The sequence below is a fragment of the Sorex araneus genome, chromosome 3 (assembly GCF_027595985.1).
Source record: "Sorex araneus isolate mSorAra2 chromosome 3, mSorAra2.pri, whole genome shotgun sequence".
Taxonomy (NCBI): domain Eukaryota; kingdom Metazoa; phylum Chordata; class Mammalia; order Eulipotyphla; family Soricidae; genus Sorex; species Sorex araneus.
The window spans coordinates 40,091,223-40,112,821 of NC_073304.1; the positions used below are offsets into that span (position 1 = coordinate 40,091,223).

Consider the following 21,599-nt stretch of genomic DNA (forward strand, 5'->3'; position numbering starts at 1 on the left):
AGATTAAATACAATATCACCCCAATTTGACATAACACATCTTAACTATATACTTACATATTAATAATTTAGACAGATAAAATGTTTTCTCCAGTAAAAACATACTAAATACATTAAAATATGAAAAATATGACATGATTAAGTAACCAATTATTGAACAGAAGGCTTTACACAACTGTGCATTTTAAATACAAAATACCAAAGGATATTTATTCAATCATGCATTCCAACTGGAACGGTGGAGCCAGCCATTTGAGCACATTTATTCCTTAGGAAAATGTTGCCATCTCTACACAGCCTCTTTGCCAGCAATAGCTCCTTGTGTACCTGTCTGTCTCTTGATTTCCTTAAGGGCCCTTCCCCACTCTTACCCCTGGGAATGTCACTATTCTGTCTCTGGATTTGCTCTCCTCATTAAAGATTATGGGACCCCTGTTTTATTACAGTTACCACTGAAGTCCTGATTTTTAGGTATTTTTCTTTTTACACAAAAGGGATGAATAGAGACATTACTGGCGCCCGCTGAGCAAATCGAAGATCAATGGGATGACAATGATACAAGTGATTTCTTTTGTAACTTCCCTTTCTACTGCTGAGGGATGACAGAAACCTAGCTTTCTCTTGAGGGCCTCGTTTCCTCATAACATAAAGAGGTTGATGATGATGTGGTTGATGAAGCATTACCAGACCACAGATTCTCAATACTAAATCATGGACCTCACTCCGCTGGCATGTGCTCTGCTGCTGAACTACATCCCCAGACTTCTCCTAAGCATCATTGGATACATCTTCCTTCATTGGCCTTGACTAACTTTTCAGTCTTGTCTCTTCCTATTCAAACCTTAACATTTTATGTTTCAGTCATATTGAACAACTTGAAGTTCACAATGTGCCAGATACTTTCTTATTTTTAGGTTTTAATTCATGCTGTTCCTTGAATTAGAACCTTACTTAGCCTAGATATCTTAATCTCCTTAAGGTTGTCCTTCACTGATTTCCCAAAGAAGGCAAGGTGGTACCTTTATGAGTTCTCATAGGACTATAAATTTAACTTTCATAGATCCCAATATCAAATATATAACTGATATATATTTAGGCATGAAAATTTATCCACATTTTTACATTGACTATACACTGACAGGCTTGAAATGGGAGTCCTAGAAGAGGGAATCTATTTGCTATGTCAAAGGATAGAAACTTTTCTAAAGCACTTGATACACACTGTTTTAATGCTTTTTAGAAAATCCTACACAATTTAAACAGCTACCAACATCATATAAATGCTGTTTACCCAAATTTATCTAACATATAGAACTGAGAACTCTTGCTCCAGTTTTATTGGCTCCTCATTTTCTTTCAGTCCCCTAATTATATGCATTTTCTAAGATCAAAGATTGATTCCCTATGGACATTTCATTCATAGCAATGTCTTCTACTGATTAACTGCTGCAATCCTAAATTTCAACTATTTATTTCCCACCCATTTACTAGGTCTCCACCTGGATGCCTTCACTGATACTCTATATTTAATACACCTGGAACCAAACTTATTTTTCCCCCCGAAGTAGACAATTTTTCCTGACATACAGTTTTTGAGATTGCTAAGAACAATAATCAGATTTATTTTTGGTCTTATATTTCTCACATTTCACTAGCCTACAAATCCAAAAATTACAACTTTCTCACATATAACATTTTATTCTATTTCCAACACCCTAATTTAGATTTTCCTTAGTCGCTCATTAAGAAAAATCTTTGAATTCCTGAATGCTATTTCTGCTTCCGGCTTTTACAAACTAATAAACAACCATTGAAGACTACAATTTCTAATAAAAATTTCTGATCCTATTATTCCCTTGCTCAAAAATGTTGACAGTTGCTTCCAGAATACATTTCATATTGAATACCCAATCACTTATCTAATATTTAGTTTCTATATACTCCCCTCAAATGAAAATTCTAATGTCATGTGATACTTCTTGATTTCTTACCCCCCATGTCTTTGCACGTTATTCTCTCTTTCAAAGAATGTATACCCTACACCCCACCATTGTCCAGAATAAGCTCTGAAAAATCCTGTTAATTCTGCAAGTCTAGTATCAAATAATGATAAATCCTTGACCTCATATAACAAAATCAAGATTGCTAAGCAGTGAGGACTAGAAGTAATATTAAGGACATTGGTGGAGGGCATTGGGCACTTCAGTGGTAGTGGGGTGCAGTAGCTCTATATATTTCAACAATGTAATGTACACAACAATAAAATAATTTGGAGGGAGGGGATTTGGGTCACACTCAGTGCTTACTCCTGGGTCTGTGTTCAGGGATCACTCCTAAAGTGCTCAGGGGGCCATAGGCAGTGCTGGGGATCAAACCAGGGTCACTGTGAATAAGGCAACTGCTTTAATTTGGTGATTTTTTTCCAATTTGAATAAAATAAATGTTAGAAAAGAAATGATGGGACCTGTGGTGGCTGTTCCCCCATTCCAGGTAAGGCTTACACCTGGCTGATATCACTGAGCCTATTCTAGAAAAAGAGGCAGAATTTGTCCCTACTGGGTGAGTCCCAGCAGCTTCCACCCCAACCTGTGCCATATTAACAGCTCATACCACAGCTCTTTCCTGACCTTCTGTTTGCTGTTCTATCATCCCAGAAAAGACAGAGAACAATCTCTAGCTAAATTCATCAATAACTTCTAAGGAAGTTAACTATAAAGATTCACCCCCAGCACAACAAGGATACTAGAAAATCAATGGGAAAACACACAAAGAAGTCCAGCAAGCTCAAAGAGCAAAAACAGTATCATTGAAGACATACATAGCACCATTAAATCCTCAATGTCTTTAGTGACATTGTGATAAGGATGTTCAATAGTTCAATGAAACGATAATACAGGTAGTCATTAAAGCACTAGCAAGTGTGATTTGAAATGAAAAAACTACTACAGTCAGAAATGACAGAAATGAAGAACATTTACATACATGGTGTAAAAAAGTTAAAAGAAGCTCTGAACAGCAGAATAACAGAAACTGAGCAAAAGATCAAGGAGCTCCAAGATGAGAAAGAGGAACAACTAGGAGACATCAGATGGTGGAAAATAGTCTGAAAAGAAATGAACATACTAAATGAGCATGCTAGAAAACCCTGGGATGAGTTCAAAATGAACAATATAAGAATCATCAGAGTCGCTGAAGAACAGGAAGGCAAATGTGATGAAGAAATAATAATTTAAAAAGTAATGAATAAGAACACAAACGAATCTCGGACCTGAGCAACTGGCTGTAGAGATGGCTCTGGACTTTGCAATAGTCCACTTTCACCGGGCCACTCTAGACAGGGGCAGGTGCTGTCCCTCCGCCTGCCCCCTAGAAATCAATAAAAAGGGGAAAAAACATACTGAATAAGAACTTCTCAGAGTTAAGGATTACAGGCACTGAGATCCCTGAAAACCAAAAACGTCCCAGTTAAAATAGACACAATTAGGAAAATTCCAAGATACATTATACTCAAAATGACAAATTCCAAAAATAGAGACAGAATTTTGAATGCTAAAAGATCAAAAAAGGAACTTATATACAAAGGAAAGCCCATATGATGTACAGCAGATCAAAAGAGACTCTATGAACCAAAAGGATATGAAAGGATATAATACAAAAACTCAACGAAATGAACACCTCATCAGGAATATTCTATCCAGCTAGATTACTGTTCAGATGTGAAGGAACAAGACAGAGCTTAATGGAAAAGCAAAAGTTTAGGAAATTCATGTTTGGTCCATAGTCTACTTTCAGCACGCATCTCCCATCCTGAGCGAGCCCTCCAAACATCACTTATCTAGTGGTCTCTTTTCTATCCCAGCTGCCTTTTCCCCCAGTATGTGAGGCCGGCTTCCAAGCTGTGGAGCAATCTTCCTGGACAAAACATGATGGACACTTACTACCTGTATTGCAAACCATAACACTGAAAAGGAGAGAGAGAGAGTAAAAGGGAATGCACCTGCCACAGAGGAAGGGGAGGGGAGGATGGAGTGGGGGTGGCGGGAGGGATACTAGGAAAATTGGTAGTGGAGAATGGGCACTGGTGGAAGGATGGATATTTGATCATTGTATGACTGAAACATAATCATGAAAGTTTGTAAGTCTGTAACTATATTAATTAATTAATTAATTAATTAAAAATACCATCACACACACAAAAAAAAGTTTAGGAAATTCATAGCCTTGAAACCAGTTTTGCAAAAAGTGTTTTAAAAAAGCTCTTTTAAATAGTATAGGGGAAACTTCTCATGTAGCATTGAGTATGGCACTCACTAATGGTCTATATGGTTGTCCTCTACTAGATTAAGAAAGGCTAAAAAAATATAGCAATTCATCATCACTAATGAAATTTTATTGATTTATTTTCTGATAATTCTATTTGCCATATTTCTAAGTTTTATTGGACAAAGTAAGATGAAATAAATTTATTATATGCCTGCCAAGGGGGTAGATTGAGGAGTGGGAAGGAGCCTGGGGATAGTGAAGGGGAGGGAAGAGGACATTGGTGATGGGATAGGTACTGGAACATTGTATGCTTGAAACAGCTCTATTATGCGCAACTTTGTTAATTTTGGTGTCTCAATAAACATTCCTGGGGGAAAAATAAAATAAAATTTAAATATATTAAAAGAAAGAATTTTTGGCAACAGTTCAAGATTCATATCAAATATTGCTCTAGAATTTGATGGACAAAATAGTTTTGTTTACATTTCTTTTTAATGTCCTTATAAAAATAGCTTTATTATATGGCTTCTTGATGTATATTTCTTATTAATTTGAAACTAAATTTCTATAATAAATTTACTCACTCATCTTTAACATTGTTGAGATCAGCGTTTCTCAGTCTTTTTCTGACCAGATTTCCTTCCTGTGCCCACCCACCGCCCATGCTACTAGATGGTCCCTTAGTCTTGTTTCATGGACTCCTACTTAAGCAATTTTCACCTGTGTCCCCTTAGAATATCCCGAGGGCCCACAGAGGCCTAAATGATCCTTAGTTGAGAAGTGCTGGTCTAGAGGAAGTGTTTGAATATGCACCTCCAATTAGGCACTGTCCAAATTATACACATCATGTCTTAACTCACATTATAACTTTTGGGTTGTATTTCCATAGTTCACACACTTTACAAATATTTATTGAAATTTATTTATTGTAGTCAAATACTATTTTAAGTACCATGTATATAACAGTGAATAAAACAGACAAAAATTCCTGTACTCAAGAGTTTACATTCTAGTAAGGGGCATGGAGAGGGACCAACAAAAAAAGGAAAAACAGGCAAAAAGTGATCAGGAAGTTCGGAGAGAAAAGTGGGGTTGCTATTATTTTACTAAAATTGCATGGGGAACTTATCTCTAAAAAAATATTTAAACAAAGACCTGAAAAAAGGAGAAAATGAGCCAAGGATATATATCTATATATATGTATGTATATGTATGGATATATTTATATCTCTATGTATAGATATATAATATGTATAAATAAATGTATATATATCTTTATATCTCTATATATCTATCTACATTGATAGATATATAGAGGACATTCCTGCAAATACAAAAATTCTAAGATAAATGTATGCTAAGCCATATTTAGTAAAAGTAAAAAGACCAGAGTGGCTATAAAGTAGTAAATAGGAGGGTAAGAAGAATATGTGGTCAGAGAGACAGTAAGGGGATCAGATTAAAGCCTTGTGGGCTCTTCTAAGAATTGGCTTATACTTTGAAGAGATGAGAAGTCAAGGGAATTTTGAGAAGACTGATTTGATCAGGAAAACAAAATTAAGTACCAAGATTCTGTGTGGAGAATATACTGATAGTAATACAAGAAAACTGGCAGGGGGGAGGGCAGTGATGGGAGGGAAACTGGGGACCCTGGTGTTGGGAAATGTACACTGGTGGAAGGATGGGTGTTGGAACACTGTATGACTGAAACCTAATCATGAACAGCTTTGTAAGGATCTATCTCACAGTGATTCACTAAAAAGAAGGAAATTTTAAAAAAGCAGGTGTCCCTCCCTGGGCCCCTACCCACTCGTCTGCCTGGCTGTCACACCCACAATGCCTTTGGGCGCCATCTTAGCGCACCAACGGCCCTAGAACAAGTCCCGGAAAACACCACAGAGCCGGAGATCTCTCCGGGCCCCATACTGAGCCAATTTCACCAGGGCACCCCAGATGGAGCAGGTGCAGTCTCCCCACCTACTCCTGATGGAATCCAGGCGACCAAGAGCTTACACAAGCAAGGCCTAAGTATGCGGGTTCCAGGACTGAATCTCCATGCCACCTGGTGGCAGAGGTGCCGGGCTATACCTCCCCATTCCCTGCCCAGTTGAATCCCAAAATGGGTTAGTGCCCTACAGAAATGTCTCTGGATCCCAACCATTTATAATCTAGGATTCCAGAAGCACATGGCTGTGGCACCCATGATATTCAAAATGAGCAATGGAAATTAATGTTCTAGCATCTGCCCCTGGCAGGCAGGCTTGAATGTTGGTGGGAAAATTAGAGCAAAATATAATGCCCAATAGTAGAGAGTAGTAGGTAAATTTCCTGTAATGGAGGCAGATGAGGACTGGGATTGGTGGCGGGGGGATATATTGGAGACACTGGTACTGGAAAGTGTGCACTGGTGGAGGGATGGGTGTTCGATTATTGTATGGCTGAATCTCAAACATGAAAGCTTTCTAACTGTATCTCACAGTGATTCAATTTTAAAAAAAAAGTAATGTGAAGTTCATGCCAAATTCAATCAGCTTAATCAATGGCTGAATAAATAGCAGTATTCCTACATTAAAAAAAAAGGTAGGGGTCAGAGAGATAGTTCAGAAGGTAAGGTGCTTGCCTTGCACTCAACCTGCCCCAAACCACCACATAAGGGCCCTAAGCACTACTACCAGGAGTGAGTCTTGCTCTCAAAGCCAGAAGTGATCCCCCAGAACAGCCAGGTGTGGCCCCCAAAGAAAGATACAAACAAAAAGAATAAACATAGAAACATGATCAGGAGCCTTGTTCTCAGAAATGACGGTGTCTTGGGACCAAAGGAATAGTATAGTGGGTAGAGCGCTTGCCTTGCACATGGCTAACAAGGATTCAATTCCTGGCATTGCATATGGTCACCCAAGCCCTGCCAGGAGTGATCCCAGCAGTAAAGCCAGGAATAAATCCTGACCACAGCCAGGTTGGGCCCAAAAACAGAAAAAAAAATAAATAAACGATGGTTTCTTGAAGGAAAATAGTACAATGCTACAGATGGTAAGATATGAATAGATTCTGAACATATTCTGAAGTTATAGTATACAGAACTTTCTGGTGGATAGGATATGATATGAAACAATGAGTCAAAATAAGCATTTTAACTAAAGTTCCTATAACAATAAAAATGTCATTTGGAGCAATAGAGAGACCGCAGAATTTTGGTGGAGAGGAAAGCATTCTGAATTAGGATAGGAGATAGTCCTGGGGTTGTCGGGGAATGTAAAGGTACTAATTCGGGAATAAGTGGATAAAGGATATTTAAAGAACAAATGCAGATACATATGGGAAAAGACCATAGGATGCACTAGGGCAGTCTAGCCTTCATAGGCTTTAGGAGAGGATGGTAAAACCGAAAAGGGTGTCTTCAGAAGAAAACTAAAAATGTGGTAACCTAAAAATCAAGTAAAAAATTCTTTGGTTTTAATAATGTCAGGACATTAGGATCAGTTTAGCTACCTGACTAAAATTTCCAGTTTTGGTTACTCAAAAATAATTAAATTATTCCTTAAAAGGAAACTAAAACCTATGATATGTATGATTCACAATCCAGGTTGAGAAATGAAAATGAATGGTTCCACTTCAACATACCTTAAAAGAACGTATTTGGTTACCAGAAAGATTTAAGCTTTCTAGCTGTTCATTGTGATCAAGACATCGACCTTCAATTTAAAAACAAGATGAAAAAAATTAATTAATTTTACCACCAGTTTATATTCCGTCATAGTTCTGAGTTGAAAGTGGCAATCATTTCTTGCAGATAAACAAGACAAACGATAACACTGTGCGACTAGTAATCACTGTATGGGTGACATTTCCTTACTCGAGAGTTACATATTTAGAAATGCTTTGCAAAAATATACACACAAAAAAGAATGAAATCACAGAATACACTTTTTATATACTGATAAAAGACTTACTATACCATTGTCTCACATTTTAAATGAAACAATACATACCAATGCTATGTATTAGATTTCCAGCAAGATTGAGATCTTTTAAATTCTTCAAAGTATGCAAGCCCTAAAAATTTAGACAATGTGAATTTTAGGATAAATCATTCAAATAAATATCTATAAATCAGCTGATCCACCTGGCTAGTTCTCTTGGTGCTCTGAACCCCAGGGACTGTGTACTCCACTTGCGCATGAGTAAATGGTCACCTCAGTGAAGCATCTTTGTGCTTCTGTACAGGAACCTGGGGAAAACTACTAGAGGAGAGAAGAGGAGAGAAAGTGAAGAGGAAAACAGTGAGGAATAGGAAAAAGACATATTACACAGAGTGTGTTTATAGTCTTAGGCAAGTTACACCTCTTTTTCCTTAAACTAACTTTTTTTTGCATGTATGTGGACAGATGGGGATGTAAAGGAACCAAACTAAAGGATTTGAGCATGTGAGCTACATACTCTACTACCGCCACATTCTTGGTCCTCAAACCTCTTTTTTCTTTTAACTTTAAAGAAGAAATGACACCAAAGTTTAGAAGGAGTAAATGATGCATACAAAATCTTCTGTGCATTATAAAGTACCATACTCATGTTGGTTCTTCTACAATACTAATTAGCTACTTCTGAGTATTTTAGTTCTTTAACTCTTATATGATCTTAGTCACTGTGCTCTGATTCCTCAATAGTAATTAAGTTTACACATAAATCATTAAAATAATCTTACCTCAATGTTTTTAATTATATTGTGATTCAGCCAAACAACTTCCAACTTGAGCAATTTCTCTAAATTTTCTATTCTGGAAATTTTATTACAATATAAATACAGTTTTTCCAGCTGTTTACATTCTTGAAGACCTTTAATTTTCTATGAAAAAAACATGTTAATTCATGTACAGAAATTACTACTTTTGTCAAGATATATTATACATACATTTTCTTTTAAGGATCACATAATTATTTTTTTTTATCCATGCCTCATGCATATTTTTTCCAAAGCCAAAAAATTGAGCATAAAATAAATCATGGAAGTTTATATATTAAGACTTACATCTAAGCAGCATTCAGCAATCCAAAGTTCTTTAAGTTGTAAACAAGACTGTAGCCCTGAAATTTCTTTTATATCTTGAGCAACAATTGTGAGACTTGTTAAATTAGGAAATAATGACAATCCGACTATGCGAGGATAACCTGAGAAAAACATCTCCAGTTTTGAAGCATTAGATCCTTCTTGTCCAACCACTTCATATGATAAACCATTGCATAAACACTGTTTTTTAAAAAGAATCTGAGTTATTACCTATTTTAAATAATAAAAATATTATTGCTAATAAAAATTACTAAATGCCAATTGCATGCCCCTTTTCTTTTTTCTTTTTTTTTTTTTTGGTCACACCTAGTGATGCTCAGAGGTTACTCTTGGCTCTGCACTCAGGAGTTATTCCTGGCAGTGCTTGGGGGACCATATGGGATGCTGGGGATTGAACCTGGGTCGGCCACGTACAAGACAAACACCATACCCACTGTACTATTGCTTCAGCACTCCCCTTTTGACTCTTATAGGATGAAAATTATACCATATACAACAATTTCCCTACTTCCAAAGATCACTGGATAGAAGAAATTTCTAACTAATATTCATAAAAATCTCCTATTTTAGGGTTTAGGGAGGTAACTCATTCATGCTTTATGCATGTATAAGACCCTGGGTTCAATTCCCAGAATAGAAGGTGGGGGAAAATGAAAATCAAAATGTTCCATTTTATATTCTTACAAATGTATCTGAAATTTTACTTTGACTCACCAGTTCTTTAATTATGTCGTCTTGGCTTAGGTCTTCATATTCAATCATCTTTCACTAAAAATAAAAGTCATAATAACAAACCTGTTATAATGAAAAATGGAAAGAAAGTAAATACTAGAGACATGGCATTTCAAATTGAAAAAGATCTAAAAGTTACTTAGTGGAATCACTGCAATTTTCACATAGAATTTAACAAAGTACTGTCAGGGCCCTGTGGGAGTATTCCATTTCTGAGTTTTGTATTAGAAAGTAACCTTATTCTGCATTTAATTCTCTCTCTATAAGTCCTCCCCATTCAAAGTTGTTCCAGCTTTGTGTTCAAATAAAACAAAATTTTCTTCTCTGAGTTCTTAATTATTGAAGATCAAAGTCTCGTCCTGCTACATCTTTATCTTGTCATTAGTTCTTATCTTTTTGTTTTCTCACTAGATATATGCCTGTTACTCTCCTTTGAACAGGCTCAAGTTTATCTTTCTATTATACAGCAGTATACAAAATTGATACAAATAATTAAGTGTACTTAAAGAGGAAAGAAGGGTGTAACAACATAGTTGGCACAGTAACGTTAATTGAGAGGTATTAGCTCATTTATTTATTTAAATGATAGAAAGTGCTTAGTACCAAAATAGCTTCTATAAAATATAGCTCAATTTTCTTAATTTTCATTATATTATTCCATATTTATAGTGTTTAATAAATACTGGAACCCAGGATAGAGGTCTGGGGATGTGGCCCAGTGGTAGACCCCAAGGCCCTGTGTGAGACCCTGGGTTTATTCCCCAGCACTGTGTTTATATGTGTGTGTGTGTGTGTGTGTGTGTGTGAGAGAGAGAGAGAGAGAGAGAGAGAGAGAGACAGACAGACAGACAGACAGACAGACAGACAAACAGAGACAGAGAGACAGAGATAGAGACAGAGACAGAGAGAGAGGGGAGAGGAAAGAAAGAGAGAATATCTTGGTTTCAAAATAATAAAACAATAAAGATTTAGAAATAGCATCATGATCCCACTTTTTATAATAACTCCCTCACAGATATGCACCACGCAGTGGGTGTATAAATAAACATGTACATATATGTATGTGTATAATTCTTAAAAGATAAAATATGAAAAGATACATACTAAGTTGTTAACATGAGTTACCTTGTAAGCAGGTTAAAGGTGATAATAATTATAATAGGCATGAGAGGTTGGATGAGGATAGATCTAGATAAAAATGAAAAGATTTATACATTTTAAAAAGTACGCTTAATATTATATAGTATGAACACATAACTATTTATTTATTAATTCACTATTTGTAGACATTTGTATAGTTTGCAGTTTAGAGCTAAATAGTGCTTCTTTGTTGTGCAGGATCCAGGAACACATTTTTTTTGAATTTATACTTTAGAGGAAGAAACTGTTACTGTATAAACATAGATGATTCTCACAGTGCTCAGCAAAGGTAGATATATGCAGTAAGTACATCCTGTGTGATTCCATTCATTTAAAATATAAAAACAAAATCTAGGGTATCAGAAGTTAGGATAGGGCTAAGTGAGTGGAAAGATGGATAAAGGGATTTCTGGAATGTTGGTAAAGACATAGTTCATGATGTGGTTGCTGATTAAAGGAAGGTGTTCACTTTGAGAAAGCTAGGTACCTAAGATATATTTAATTTCTCCAGAAATATTAGTTCAATAAATTGGTATTTGGAAGGCCGGAACAATAGTACATCAGGGGAAGCATTTGCCTTGCTTGCAGCATCCCCAGGTTTGATTCCTGGCATCCCATATGGTCCCGAGCCTGTCTGTAGTGATCCCTCACTTCGGAGCACTGCCAGGTATGACCCCAAAACAAAACAAAAATGAAGTGGTACTTAAATGTTGCTTAAAAACATTCATTAGCTCATTTTATTCATCACATAAAATTATATTCCTATATAGGGAGATACATACATTTAGAATTTAAAAGAAAAAAATATATATATACTTGGTTCATGTATTTACCTACTTTTCTTCCCCAAATCTCACCAGAACTATTAAGGTGAAAATAAGAGTGTAATTTCCTGGAAGTCTGTGCTAAGGAAAGAGCACTGACTTCCAGGAAATTCAAGAAATATTTTTTTGAATAAAAAGGAGCCAGATAGCATCAATTCAGAGAAAACCCCAATCATAAAAACAGCCCCAAGTTCAAAATAATCCAAAAAATTCTCCAAAATGCGTAACATTAGTGACTGGGATAGGACATGTAAAGGGACAAAACAAGAGGGCTCTGTAATCTCTATCAGAGTGCTTCACACAATCTGTTTATGCTCTCAAGCCTTCCCCCCCCCACCCCTATGCTCTCAAGCTTTACAAATAGAATGTTGTTCCACTGTGCTAAGTTTAAACCACACAGAAAAAAACATTCTGTCATTGACTCACTTATTAATATATGCATTAAAGGCCTAATATCCACCAGTCAGAGGATGACAGGAGTAGGAGGGGAGGAGGGAACTGTGATAAGGTTTGCACTTCAGCAAAGAGCAAAAGGATATAAGGGACTTGAGGAAATGTGGAGAAACTGCATCAGGCTGAAGGCAGATCAAATGTGAAAAGTGAGTGATAAGTATACTTATTATATTTCATTTTCAGAATATTGAGGAAAATATGTGGTTGGAACCCAGAAAGGGAATCAGATCATTAAGTGTGAAGTCAAAGAGGTATTTTGTGAGACCAGATTATGTGCCTTCTTTCCCATACCTCGAGAGAATGTTGAGGTTTTATGAGTAAGATGGAAAGCCATGTGAAATGTGAGTAGGAGAGTAAAACAGGATGTCTAATAAAGATAACTTTACTGCACTGCAAGCCATAATGCCCAAAAGTAGAGAGAGAGTAAGAAGGGAAGTACCTGTCAGAGAGGCAGGGGGTAATGACTGACACTGCAACTTTTGAAAGCTTTGCAACTATATCTCATGGTGATGCAATAAAAAAATTTTAATAAAACTTTTTAAATAAAATTTTTTAAATAAAATAAAAAGAATAACTTTAGCAATTCTTTTGAAAAAAGTCAGGAGGGGTCAAGAAACAAGCTGTAATAATAGGAGGATAGGGGAGTGGAGTTGGATAGTAATAGTGAGGATGGTGAAAAAATGATTAATGATGGATTCATACTGAAGATGATACTGATTATTCCTTCCCAGAGGGAAAGCTTTCCTACCTACCTCTATATAGTGGACCATGCTTACACAGCAGCCCCAGAGTCATTATATAGTGGTTCAAAGTACCTCGTCTTCATCTAAAGTTTATGTTCCAGAAGAAGTGAACTATTCCTCTGCCCCCACACCCTTTTTTAAAAGTAAATTATCACTGTATCACTATTGTTCCATAGCTCATTGATTTGATCGAGCGGGCACCAGTAACGTCTCCATTGTGAGACTTGTTACTGTTTTTGGCATAGCAAATATGCCACAGGTAGCTTGCCAGGCTCTGCCCTGCGAGCGCGATATTCTCAGTAGCTTTCCAGGCTCTCCGAGAGGGATGGAGGAATCAAACCTGGGTTGGCCTTGGGCAAGGCAAACACCTTACTCGCTGTGCTAACATACATGCTTAATGCTAATTTTGAACTCAGTCATCAATCACCTCTCTGGAATGCTGATGGAAGATTTCACATTACCAGCATAGTGTTTGAAGTTGTTATAAACACAAGGTCCTTAGTTTCAACTAGATACAATAAACTTTTAATTTATCCTCTTCAGTTTCCTCTCCTAGGAAAGTAGAACTAGAGATAAACACTTAGGGTGACTGGTATTACGTTCTTCTTAATAGAATATAGACCAAACACGATGGCCACGTAGTGCCTCTGTTGCAAACCACAACACCCAAAAGGAGAGAGAGAGAACAAGGGGGAATGCTCTGCCACAGAGGTTGGGTGGGGTGGGGGGTGGGGTGGGAGGGTGGGAGGGATACTGGGAACATTGGTGGAGGGAACTGGGCACTGGTGGAGGGATATAAGCAAAATGCAAACATGAAAGTTCATAAGTTTGTAACTGTAACTCATGGTGATTCACTAATTAAAAAAAAACAAAGAAACCCCCCACCAAAAAAAAAACATTTACTACTTCTCATACTTCTCATATTTCCAGAAGATAGGAATCAAACCCGGGTCAGCTGCGTGCAAGGCAAACGCTTTACCCGCTGTGCTATCATTCCAGCCCTGGAACTTATCTTTAACAGCTTTTTTGCATTGTCCAACATTCTCTCACTGTTTAAATCCTTTAGCATGTACTCTTAAGTGTCTATGATATTCCCCTGCTTTGCTCTAGTCTGATCACCTCTGCCTTCGTCCAGGTCTGAACATCAAATCTGAGTACCCTTCTTGGGGCTGGAGCGATAGCACAGCGGGTAGGGCGTTTGTCTTGCGCGCGGTCCACCCGGGTTCAATTCCCAACATCCCATATGGTCCCCTGAGCACCGCCAGGAGTGATTCCTGAGTGCCTAAGCCAGGAGTAACCTGTATGCATCGCCAGGTATGACCCAAAAGGCAAAAAAAAAAAAAAAATCTGAGTACCCTTCCTATTATTAATCTTCCTCTGGGGCAGTCTTCATGGTCTCCTAATCTGACTACTGGCTACTTCTCAAGATCATAAACCACAGACTCTACCCAGCATCACCCCCAGTTCTGACCACAACTATAGTTCTCCACGCTGAGAGAGTTCTGTGTTTGGCATATGGTTCTATTCCCTAGGGTTCCATTCCCTAAATGTTTATTTCACTGAATATATGGCATACTTCATACACAAAGATTTAAATTAAGCATCTTCTCCATAAAGACTTTAATTCTGGGAATGTTACCAATCTTTTTCCTTGTGACTTCAATTAACACTTGTATCAAACCTTGACTGTAGCACCTGATCCACTTGGACTGTGATGTTGCAAGTGTTTCCTCTTTGCTGGATTACACATTAGTCAAAGGCAGTACCCAAATCCTTTAAGTGTTCTGTGAAACTTTGTAGAGTAGATTGAACTGTCACCCTCTAGGCTTCTGTATGGTATAACTTCAAGAAATACTTCTCCACGTGACCAGTCAAAATATAATAATAAAAGTCTACTTGTCTGTGAGATAAACTAAGTAGGTAGGGTAGGGTTTCTTTCTGAGAATATTTTTTCTCTATACTCTAGACTCCTTGGGTGACTAAATTGTAAAAAGGGATCATGGCGCATTCATTACCACTGATGGTCCAAACAACGCCCCCTGCTGGGTCTAGGTGGGTCATACTAGGTTTGATCCTAGAGCACTTCGTTCTCTCTCAGCCCAAGGACCATCCTTCCATTGCTCCGGAAAACTTCAGACAAATCCACGTCACTGCCTCTCATTATCAGTCATCATCCTACCGCACCTTCACGCCATCCTCTGACCTCAACGTTGCATCTCAGCCACCCTCCTCCTCCCCGGGACGCCCGGGAGGGGTGGAGGAGGGAGCAACGACTCCCCAGGCTGGCTTCCAGGTGCCGTACGTTCAGAGGCCACCAAGTGACAGATCCTTACCTTCGCCCAGAAGAGGATGGAGTCCAGGACAATCCGAAGCAGGGCCGAGCTCCCAGTCCTTTCTAGCAGCGGTAGGCGCGGCGCTAGTCTCTCGCCCTGGGCCTGGTGTGTACACAGCTACCCGCTGCGGTTGCCTAGGAAACCCGCCCTCCGCCTCCGGCGACCTCCGAGCGCGGAGCTGAACGAGAGGGGCGGGGAAAGCAAGGGCGACCCGTTTCAGAGCACGTGACGGAAGCCGTCACCCAATCAGCAAAGACAGGGGTCCACCCGGAAGACCCCGCTGGTGCTCTTGGGAAATTGTAAGCAGCCACCGGCGGGCGGTGGCTTTGTACCTGCTGGCATCGTTACACCTGCCTTCGCGCGGGTAGAGGACCGGCCTGCAGGCAACGGGTCACCAGCGTGGTGGCGGCGATCTGGTCATTTTCTCCTCCAGTCTGGTTCTTTATCCTATAAAAACGCTTTGACCTTGGGAAGTCCGGTGCCCCGCTGGCCTTAAACCCCAAGGACATCGCGCTGTGATGTCACAAGGCGACCGGACCCTCGGCCGGGATGGACACTGATCCCCAGCTCCCCGGCTTCGGCCACCTCCCTCCAAGGATCGCTTCCCTCCTGAAATGTAGCTGACCCCGCGGGCCGGGTCGTGGATGGAGAAAATGAACCTTCTGAGGGCCTTGTACTTATTGGACACGCCTTTGATGGCCTTCAAAGTATTCCCAAAAATGCCCAGGAGGCAACCACTGATTACCCAAAAAGTCGATTTTAAAGCGGAGGGAAGGGAAAAGTACGGTGATGGGGCTGAAAAGCTAAAGAACTTAATTAAAAGGCAGTCAATTCCTTCTTGAAATCTATTAGCCGATATCCACAGCTACGTGTGGCTTGTCCGCATAGAGATGTGCTGTAAAATGACACATCTTATTTCGATGACTTAATCTAAAAACGATCACTTATTTTTGCATTGATTTCACATGTTTTTTTTTTTTGATAGATGGAGGTAAGCACAAGTTTTTTTTTTTTAGTTTTTCAAAACTATTAGGGAAGACTACTTATGTGACTGGCATTGATTTTCTGTCATGTTGCTTCTGTATTTTTGTGGTTTTGTTGGTTTGTGTGTAATTTTTACCACTTTCACGTCACGCAGAATCGAGTCTGTAATGCTCTTTCCAGTCACCAGATGGCCACCTCACTCAATAGACTACTTTTAAATTGTTTTCGTGAAAAAGATGAAGGAGCAGTTTAAAAAATTTTTTCTATTTTTCTAACATGTCAACAATCAACACATTTTACATGATTTAATTAATTTTATAATACTTTTTGTCCAATAATTGAATTTCCCATCATTTTTTAATCTACAGGAATTTCACGTTTCATGGACCATTGATTAATTATATATATAATTTATATATACTTAGATATGTATACTTATATATAACTAGATATGTAAATATATTTAGATATACTTAGATATAATTTATATATACTTAGATTTGCTATACCAAAAACAGCAACAAGTCTCACAATGGAGACGTTAATGGTTCCCGCGCAAGCAAATTGATGAGCAACGGGATGACAGTGACAGTGAAAATAAACATCTAAGTATACATTGTAATAATTTATATATATATATACTTGTAGTTTAGGAATTTAAAAACAAATACCAGAAAACTCCGAGTCATATTTTTAGGAAATCTAGTTAAACAAGATCACTGGCTTTTTTTTTTTCTTTTTGGGTCATACCCAGCGATGCTCAGGGGTTACTCCTGGCTTTGCTTGGTGGACCATATGGGATGCTGGGGATCGAACTGGGGTCGGCCACAAGGCAAATGCAAAACAAACGCTCTACCCGCTGTACTATCACTCCGACCCCTCACTGGCATAATTTTTTTCAGAGTATAATGAATAGATAATAATTTAGAGATATAAACTTTAAGATTAGGAAATGATCAGAAATCATTTATCAAGCTCATTTGGAGGGATGCAGCTCTTTGGATAAAGGCATAGATATGGGACTCGGGAGATGGCTGAAAGATCTGGAGCACATATGTTGCTTGCAGAAACCTATTAAATGAACACTGTGTCTTCCCTCAGCATTGCAGACAGAATAGCCCCTGAGCACCCTTGCTAGTGACTCCCAAACCAAAAAAAAAGAAAAAGTATAGAAATTTTCAAAGTAACAAATGTTAAAAACCTAACAGTAATTTGATATCTGTTAAGACTGTACTAATCTGTGGGAGCCTGGGAAAGCCAGTGGTTTTGTTGTTATTTGTTGTCGTTATAAACCAGCAATTTTGACTTGTTTTTTTTTTAACTTTTTTTAATCACCATGAGATACACAGTTACAAAGCTGTTTATGATTGGGTTTTAGTCATAACAATGTTCCAATACCCATCCCTCCACCAGTGTATGTGTGTACATTCCACACTACCTATGACAATGACCCCAGTTTCCCTCTTACTACCCCCAACTCCCCCACCAGCCTGCCCCTCCCCTCTCAGCTTTTTAACTAAAGCTCAGGAATTTGGCTGTTAGCATTGACTTGGTGCTGCTGTATAGCAGCAGACTAACAACTATTAGTGGCTGCCACACTACAGCCTTTGTGCACAGAAGTTCTTAAAGGAAAAACTGCTTGTTCCTAATATAGTCTGGATGCTTTAAAGTCACAGAAGTAAAACAAAATCAATAACCAGTTCTTAATCTCCTCTTCTCACTTTTGGAGTTTATGGTATAGTTTTGTATATCAAATTATACAAAGAAACAATAGAAATTGAAGCCACAAGAAGTCGAGCAATTTACATAAACATTCAAAATGAAATTACTCATTAATTTCTCTGTTCATACTCCTAGACAAAGGCCAAAAAAATCAATTTAAATCTTTATGGATAAAGAGAGTATCTTGCCCGCACGCCTGGCTGTCTTCCACGGGGCCCCTCGAAGGGGATGGGCTCCAGCTTCTCTCCCCACCCCGAGCAGAGCTCCCAGCAACCGAAGACCACCAAAGCCTAGCTACAGCCATGCTCCAGGCCCCTCTCCACACATTCGGACAGGCCTCATGCATGAAGGTACTGGCAGAGAAACCCAGGGGTGTGTAATCCCATCAACGGCCAACATCTAGAGAGAGACTTAAAAGCAAGCTCTCAGAAGTGTGTGGCCGCTTTGCGGCCGCACAATATCTTGCAGCCTACTTCTCCCTCTGGGAGAAGCTGGCAATCTTCTGAGAGTTTCCTGCCCACATGGGACAGCCTTGCAAGCTTCCCATGGTGTATTCATATGCTAAATCCAGTAACAAGCTGGATCTCATCCCCCTGACCCTGAAAGATCCTCCAGTGCGACATTGTTGGGAGGGCCAAGTCGAGATAGACTTCTAAAATCTCAGGGAAAGGATGAAATGAGAGGTTACTGAGCCCGCCTGAGAAATCGGTGATTAACAGGATTTTGTGATTGTGATCGTGATGGGTAAAGGTAACTTCACTCTGAAAATAATTGGAAATATATATTGCCACCTTTTATTTATATTTTTAATTCAAAATGAAGGTACTTGCATCACAGCCAAACAAAATAACCCAAACCCAAACCCAAGAAACCAAAAGAAAATCCATATAATTGCTGCCTTTTAAAGAACTGCTTATTGCATCACCACCTTAATTAGAGAATAATTTCACAAAATAGAAGTGTCTTTAGAGATCTGAGTGCTGAAATAAAATTTGAATTCTATTGACTTGATAATTTCCTAATAAGCCCTGATCTTACTGGTAAAGAATTGTGGAGACATTTAATGACAATTTGATTACTTAGGTTTAATTCTAACAGGGGCTGGAGCAATTGCACAGTGTTTACCTTGCATGAGGCCGACCGAGATCTGATTCCTCTGTTCCTCTCTGGGAGCCTGGCAAGCTACTCAGAGTATCTTGCCTGCACTGCAGAGTCTGGCAAGCTACCCGTGGCTTTGAGGTGTACGTTTATCTTAATATTTGATATGCCAAAAACAGTAACAACAAGTCTCACAATGGAGATGTTACTGGTGCCCGCTCGAGCAAATAGATGAGCAATGGGATAATAGTGCCAATGACAATTCTAACAGAAAAAGAGCCTGGAGATTTTTTTTTTATTGAGTCACCATGAGATAAACAGTTACAAAGCTGTCCATGATTCATTTACAGTCATACAAATGATCCAACACCCATCTCTCTACCAGTGCACATTTTCCAGCACCAGTGACCCTAGTTTCCCTCTCCCTCTCAAGAGTCTAAGGATTTAAAATTTATTCATTTTAATTTTTGTAGACATTTGATTCTTATTTACATTTAAGACTTACTTTTTTTTCTTTTGGGGTCACACCGGAAGATGCTCAGGGGTTACTCCTGCCTTTGCACTCAGGAATTACTCCTGGCGGTGTTCAGGGGACCATATGGGATGCTGGGAATTGAACCCGGGTCAGCCGCATGCAAGGCAAATGCTCTACCCTCTGTGCTATCACTCCAGCCCCTTAAGACTTACTTTGACAGTGGAGGACATAATTTTGTGGCACTTACAAAGTTAGGAGCAGAAAACTATATTATTTGGCATCAAATATAATTGAATTAAAATTAGGAATTATTCTGAAGTAAATAGACAGCTATTTCTAATGGATATAAAAATTAAATATTGACCCAGGTCTTTTGATATGATTTAATGTACAAACTTTTCTTTATTTTTTTTTATAATTTATTTATTTTTAATTAGAGAATCACCGTGAGGGTACAGTTACAGATTTATACACTTTTGTGCTTATAATTCCCTCATACAAAGTTCGGGAACCCATCCCTTCACCAGTGCCCATTCTCCACCACCCGTAAACCCGGCGTCCCTCCCACCCTCCCCAATCCCATCTCCCCCCCACCCCACCCTGCCACTGTGGCAGGGCATTCCCTTCTGTTCTCTCTCTCTAATTAGCTGTTGTGGTTTGCAATAAAGGTGTTGAGTGGCCGATGTGCTCAGTCTCTAGCCCTCATTCAGCCCGCAACTCCCTTCCCCCACATGGCCTTCAACTACAATGTAGTTGGTGATCGCTTCTCTGAGTTGCCCTTTCCCCGGAACGTGAGGCCAGCCTCCAAGCCATGGGGTCAACCTCCTGGTACTTATTTCTACAGTTCTTGGGTATTAGTCTCCCACTCTGATATTCTATATACCATAGATGAGTGCAGTCTTTCTATGTCTGTCTCTCTCTTTCTGACTCATTTCACTCAGCATGAAACTTTTCATGCCCATCCACTTAACTACAAAATTCTTGACTTCCTTTTTTCTAACAGCTGCATAGTATTCCATTGTATAGATGTACCAAAGTTTCCTCAACCAGTCATCCGTTTTGGGGCATTCGGGTTTTTTCCAGATTCTGGCTATTGTAAACAGTGCTGCGATGAACATACATGTGCAGATGTTGTTTTGATTGTACTTTTTTGCCTCTCTGGGATATATTCCCAGCAGTGGTATTGCTGGGTCAAATGGGAGCTCAACCTCTAGTTTTCTGAGAATCGTCCATACTGTTTTCCAAAAGGGCTGAACTAGCCGGCATTCCCACCAGCAGTGTAGAAGGGTCCCTTTCTCCCCACATCCTCTCCAACAGCGGTTGCTTTTGTTCTTTTGGATGTGTGCCAGTCTCTGTGGTGTGAGGGGTATCTCATGGTTGTTTTGATCTGCATCTCTCTGATGATTAGTGATGCAGAGCACTTTTTCATGTGCCTTTTGGCCATTCGTATTTCTTCCTTGGTAAAGTTTCTGTTCATTTCTTCGCCCCATTTTTTGATGGGGTTGGATGTTTTCTTTTTGTAGAGTTCAACCAGTGCTTTATATACCATTGATATCAACCCCTTATCTGATGGGTATTGTGTAAATATCCTTTCCCATTCTGTGGATAGTCTTTGTATTCTGGTCACTGTATATCTTGCGGTGCAGAAGCTTTTTTTTCTTTAAAAGTAGAATAGAAGTATAAAGAAATTAAACTTTGTCTAAGATAACAAAACCTCACCACTTCACCTTCCCAGTTGTATTTTGCTTAGAGGTAATAAACTAAGGGA

General features: G+C 38.8%; 1 protein-coding gene across 2 annotated transcripts in view; it reads right to left on the reverse strand.

Annotated features, from left to right (window-relative positions):
- LRRC9 (leucine rich repeat containing 9) overlaps positions 1-15,699 on the reverse strand; it is a 116,844-nt gene extending 101,145 nt beyond the window's left edge. For both annotated transcript variants that reach the window (XM_055130088.1, XM_055130087.1), the window contains exons 1-6: positions 15,553-15,699; positions 10,042-10,095; positions 9,289-9,507; positions 8,965-9,105; positions 8,252-8,315; positions 7,884-7,954 (exon numbers count right to left, since the gene is read on the reverse strand). In XM_055130088.1, coding sequence (XP_054986063.1) covers positions 7,884-7,954; positions 8,252-8,315; positions 8,965-9,105; positions 9,289-9,507; positions 10,042-10,089 — 543 coding nt within the window. In that variant the 5' untranslated portion in view covers positions 10,090-10,095; positions 15,553-15,699. The remainder of the gene's footprint in view (positions 1-7,883; positions 7,955-8,251; positions 8,316-8,964; positions 9,106-9,288; positions 9,508-10,041; positions 10,096-15,552) is intronic.
- Positions 15,700-21,599: the final 5,900 nt, after the last annotated feature.